The 5,274-nt window shown below is 38.6% G+C and overlaps 1 protein-coding gene across 1 annotated transcript in view; it reads right to left on the minus strand.

The window, feature by feature from the left end:
- LOC103736998 (solute carrier family 22 member 2) overlaps positions 1 to 5,274 on the minus strand; it is a 26,958-nt gene that overhangs the window by 6,982 nt on the left and 14,702 nt on the right. Inside the window, exon 3 of the mRNA XM_008836675.2 lies at positions 322 to 476. Within this exon, the coding sequence (XP_008834897.1) occupies positions 322 to 476 (155 nt within the window). The remainder of the gene's footprint in view (positions 1 to 321; positions 477 to 5,274) is intronic.

A 5,274-nucleotide genomic window follows, 5' to 3' on the forward strand; every position in this document is an offset into this window, starting at 1 on the left:
TGACACAGCAGGCACACCTCTCATCTTAGAGCCTTCTATTTGAATAGGCTTGGTAGGTAGGCTTTCTCTCCATGTCACATTCCAGGGTACCAACCAAAAATTCTACAAATGTTATATAGGACTCTGGGTACGGTGGTGTCTCTCCCAACAGTATTTTCTTTTCTTAGGAGGAACTCAGAGAGAGCTGACTGAATGGTTTAAAAAATCTATAGACACAGAATAAAATTCAGTCCTGTCTTGAAGCTGGGTTGGTGTTTCTACCCAGGCTCCACCTGACTAAAAGCCTCTGAGTGCTCCCAGCACTCTCTCAAACCCTCTTACTCAGGATGTAGCCAATTAACCAGCCTGCTTTGCTGACCAGTCCCTGGATCAAGCGAAACACCAGCATCCAGGCATAGTTTGGGGAAAATGCCATGAGAACCCCAGAAGTGGCATTGATGAAGATGGTGGTCAAGAGGCAGAGCTTTCGGCCAAACCTGCAAGGGAAGAGCCAAGAAAGGCAGTGGGGTTAGTCGGTGCGTCAGTCACCTGTTTCATGGCTATGACAAAAATACCTGGCAAAAGCAGCTTAACACAGGAAGGTTGGGTTTATTGGGACTCCCAGTTCTAGGATATAGTGGTGCGTCAGTCACCTGTTTCATGGCTATGACAAAAATACCTGGCAAAAGTAGCTTAACACAGGAAGGTTGGGTTTATTGGGACTCCCAGTTCTAGGATATAGTCCATCATGACGAGAAGTCATGGTGGCAGGAGCCTGAGGCAACTGGTCACACTGCATCTGCCGTCAGGAAACAGAGAGCACTGAATACTGGTGCTCATCATGCACCATCTCCTTTTCATTCAGTCCAGGGCACCATCCGGTGGAACAGTGCTACCCACAGTTAAGGTGGGTCTTCCTGCCACAGGTATGCTCAGAGGCTTGTCTCCTAGGTAACTGCAGATCCTGCCAAGTTGACAATATTAGCTATCACAGTTGGATTCATGAGAGTTGGAAAAGACTCATGATCATTATAGAAATGTAATAAAAATTTAGCTGTTGCCGTATAGTGGCTGTGATCTCAGCAGACCACCAGAGAGTGCTTGTTTCTAGTCTCCCTCTGGCATAGGGGCCGAGAACTCAGCAGACCTACTGAGAGTTCCAAAATTGCCCCTCCCCCCTTAGGGAACTTCCAAAATTTTGCTCTGAATTCCTGCTAGTAGGGGTCCAAACCTTAGAAAGAAGCCTGAGTGTACCTGACTGGAACCTGAGTTGGGCTTCTGTGGGTGCTCCTGAGTAGCTGATCTGAAGCCATCAGCTCCCTCCAAAATAAAACCAGAGAGAACTTGAAACCTGAACCAATCAGCTTTATATAAACAATAAGAAAAGAACCAAGGCGCACCAATAATACAAACAGAAGCATATTTCAACTTAATTCTCATATCAGAATCACAAATAACAAAAGAAATTCACATGCCAAAATCACAACAAAATAATAAAATGGAAAGCCAAAACACTAGTCCCCACCAAACCCCACCAATCCTGTAGAAGAGTTTGACAAAGAGAACCCCCTAGAGATGACCCAGGACACTGAATTTAAAAGAACAATCATAAACATGATCAAGAAATTCAACAAATTTAAAGAACATGTGAACAAACAAATCAAAGTGCTAAAAGAAGATAGGGATAAACTTCTGAATGAATTCACAAAAGAGATAGAAACATTGAAGAAAACTCAGGCAGAAATGAAGAAGGAAGTGCAAAACTCAATAAGCCAACTTGAAACAACAGGGGAAAGCTTCACTGCTAGAATGAATGAAATAGAAAACAATATCAACACTGGAGGATAAAGTTGAAGAACTGGACCACTCAAGCAAAGATTATGAAAAAATTTTAAAAACACAGGAATGGAATATGCAGGAGATGTTGGACACCATGAAAAAACCAAATCTATGTATCATAGGAGAAGAATTTCAGTTTAATGGTATTGATCAGATCTTAAACAGGATTATAGAAGAGAATTTCCTTAAATTAATTAAAGACATCCCCATACAAACACAGGAAACACATAGAACACCAAATAGACAGGATCAGAAAAGAAACTCCCCATGACTATCATAGTGAAAACCCTAAATATCCAAAACAAAGAGAGAATACTGAAAACAGCCAAAGAAAAACAAGTCACATACAAAGGAAAGCCCATCAGAATTACAGCTGACTTATCAATGCAAACTATGAAAGCCGGAAGAGCCTGGATCAAGGTATTTCCAGTTCTACAAGACAGTAGATGTCAGGCCAGAATACTTTATCCAGCAAAAATGTCTATTATAGTTGAGGGGGAAAGAAAAATCTTCCAGGACATGAAAAGCCTGAAAGAATACATGTCCACAAAACCAGCCCTTCAAAGAATACTTGAAGCAATACAAAGAGAGGAGAAAGGAACAGCTATACCCCAGGGGCAATGAAAAAAATAAATAAAGGTATAATCTAGGAAACACAAAATTAGACAAAGAACACAAACAGCAATCAAAATGACGGCAACCAATACACATCTTTCAATAATAACTTTAAATATCAAAGGTCTGAACGCCCCAGTCAAAAGACACAGGCTAAGTGAACGGATTAAGAAACAAAATCCATCTCTTTGCTGTCTGCAAGAAACCCATCTCACTTTCAAGGACAGGCACTGCCTCAAGGTAAAAGGATGGAAAGGAATATTCCAAGTAAATGGCACTAAGAAATAAGCAGGGGTTGCAATTCTAGTATCTGACAAAAGAGACTTTAAACTAAAGCTAATCAGAAAAGATAAAGAAGGTCACTTTATTCTGATCAAAGGAACAATTAACCAAGAAGATATTACAAGCCTGAACATATATGCACCGAACTCTGGTGCACCCAAATTCACAAAACCAACACTACAGGACTTCAAGGCATGGATTATTCCCCAACTCAATAATAGTAGGGCATTAGACAGGTCAAGTGGACAAAAAATAAACAGAGAGACACCTGAATTAAATGATACCATACATCAAATGGATCTAAAAGATATCTTTTTAATATTCCATCCAAGCACCAAAAAATACACTTTCTACTCCCCATGGAACTTTTTCAAAAATTGACCACATACTGGACCACAAAACAGACCTGAACAAATACAAAAAAATTGAAATAATTCCATGCATTCTATCGGACCACAATGTAATAAAGCTCAAAATTAATACTGGATGAAGACCTAGTCACTACATGAACTCATGGCAATTGAACAACACACTCCTAAACAATGAGTGGGTCAAAGAAGCAGTTAAGAAAGAAATAAAATAATTCCTGGAATTTAATGTAAAGGACAATACAACACAACACAACCTCTGGGACACTTTAAAAACAGTCATAAGAGGGAAGTTTATAGCTTTAAGTGCTTAACATTAAAAAAATTAGAAAGAGCCCAAATCAATGACCTAACACTGCAATTCAAGGCACTGGAAAGGCAAGAACAAATGAAACCCAAACCCAGCAGAAGAGAAGAAATAACAAAAATCAGAGCAAAAATTAATGAAATAGAAACAAAGAAAACAATACAAATAATCAATCTAAGAATCTAAGAGCTGGTTCTTTGAAAAGCTAAACTAGATAGACCCCTCACCCAGTTAACCAAAGAAAGAAAGAGCAAATCCAAATCAACAAAATCAGAGATGAAAGGGGAAACATCACAGCAGACACCCAAAAGATCCAGACCATTATCAGGGAATATTTTAAAAACCTATACTCTACTAAATTTGAAAATCTAAAAGAAATGGATGGCTATCTAAAGTCATGGGAACCACCAAAGTTAAACCAAGAAAAGAGCAACAGTTTAAACAGACCTATAACATACAAGGAATTTGAAACAGCAATACAAAGCCTCACAACTAAAAAAAAAGCCAGGCCCAGATGGATTTACAGCAGAATTCTCCCAGACATTTAAAGAAGATCTCCAACCAATACTACTTAAGTTATTCAAAATGATAGAAACAGAGGGAGAACTTCCAAATTCTTTCTATGAAGTCAGCATCACTCTAATACCCAAAGCAGGTAAAGACACAACCAAAAAAGAAAACTATAGACCCATATCCTTAATGAACTTAGATGCAAAAATTCTCAACAAAATACTTGCAAACCGTATACAGACACACATCAAAAAGATCATTCACCATGATCAAGTAGGCTTTATTCCAGAGATGCAGGGATGGTTCAATATATGAAAGTCAATAAACATCATAAATCATATAAATAGACTCAAAGACAAAAGCCACACTGTCATCTCAATAGATGCAGAAAAGGCTTTTGACAAAATTCAGCATGCATTTGTGTTCAAAGTCCTAGAAGGAATTGGACTGAGGGAACATACCTCAACATAATTAAAGCTATATTCAACAAACTCACAGCCAACATCATTGTAAATGGAGGAAAAACTGGAAGCATTCTCATTAAAATCAGGAACCAGACAAGGATGTCCACTATCTCCACTCCTTTTCAACATAGTGCTTGAAACTCTTGCTAGAGCAGTAAGACAGGAGAAGGAACTTAAAGGAGCAATAACTGAAAAGAAGAGATCAAACTATCCCTTTTTGCAGATGATATGATACTATACCTAAGAGATCCCAAAAGTTCCACCAGAAAGCTCCTAGAACTAATCAACACTTTCAGTATAGTGGCAAGTTATAAAATCAATCTACAAAAATCTTTCTATATACCAATAATAAGCAATTGGAGAAAGAGTACAGGGAAGTGTCCATTCACAATTGCTTCCAAAAAAAAATCTTGGAATAAATCTGACCAAAGACACCAAAGAGCTCTACAATGAAAACTTTAAATCATTAAGGAGATTGAGAAAGGAACAGGAGATGGGAAGATCTCCCATGCTCATGACTGGAAGAATTAATACTGTGAAAGTGACCATCCTACCAAAAGCAACATATAGATTCAATGCAATCCCAATCAAAATCCCCATGACATACTTCACAGAATTAGAAAAATGCATCCTTAAATTCATATAGAAGCACAAAAGACCCCAGATAGCCAAAGCAACCCTGAGCAAAGAGCAACGCTGGGGGGATTACTATACCAGATCTCAAAGTATACTACAGAGCCACAGTCATAACACAGTCATACATGGTACTGGCACAAAAATAGACACGTAGATCTATGGAACATTATTGAAAATCCAAACCCGAGTGCACGCAATTTCAGCCACCTGATATTTGACAAAGGTGCCAAGAACACACAATGGAGGAAAGACAGCATCTTACAGTTTTAGAGCT

The sequence above is a fragment of the Nannospalax galili genome, unplaced genomic scaffold (assembly GCF_000622305.1).
Source record: "Nannospalax galili isolate Female #2095 unplaced genomic scaffold, S.galili_v1.0 scaffold2271, whole genome shotgun sequence".
In the NCBI taxonomy this organism is placed as follows: domain Eukaryota; kingdom Metazoa; phylum Chordata; class Mammalia; order Rodentia; family Spalacidae; genus Nannospalax; species Nannospalax galili.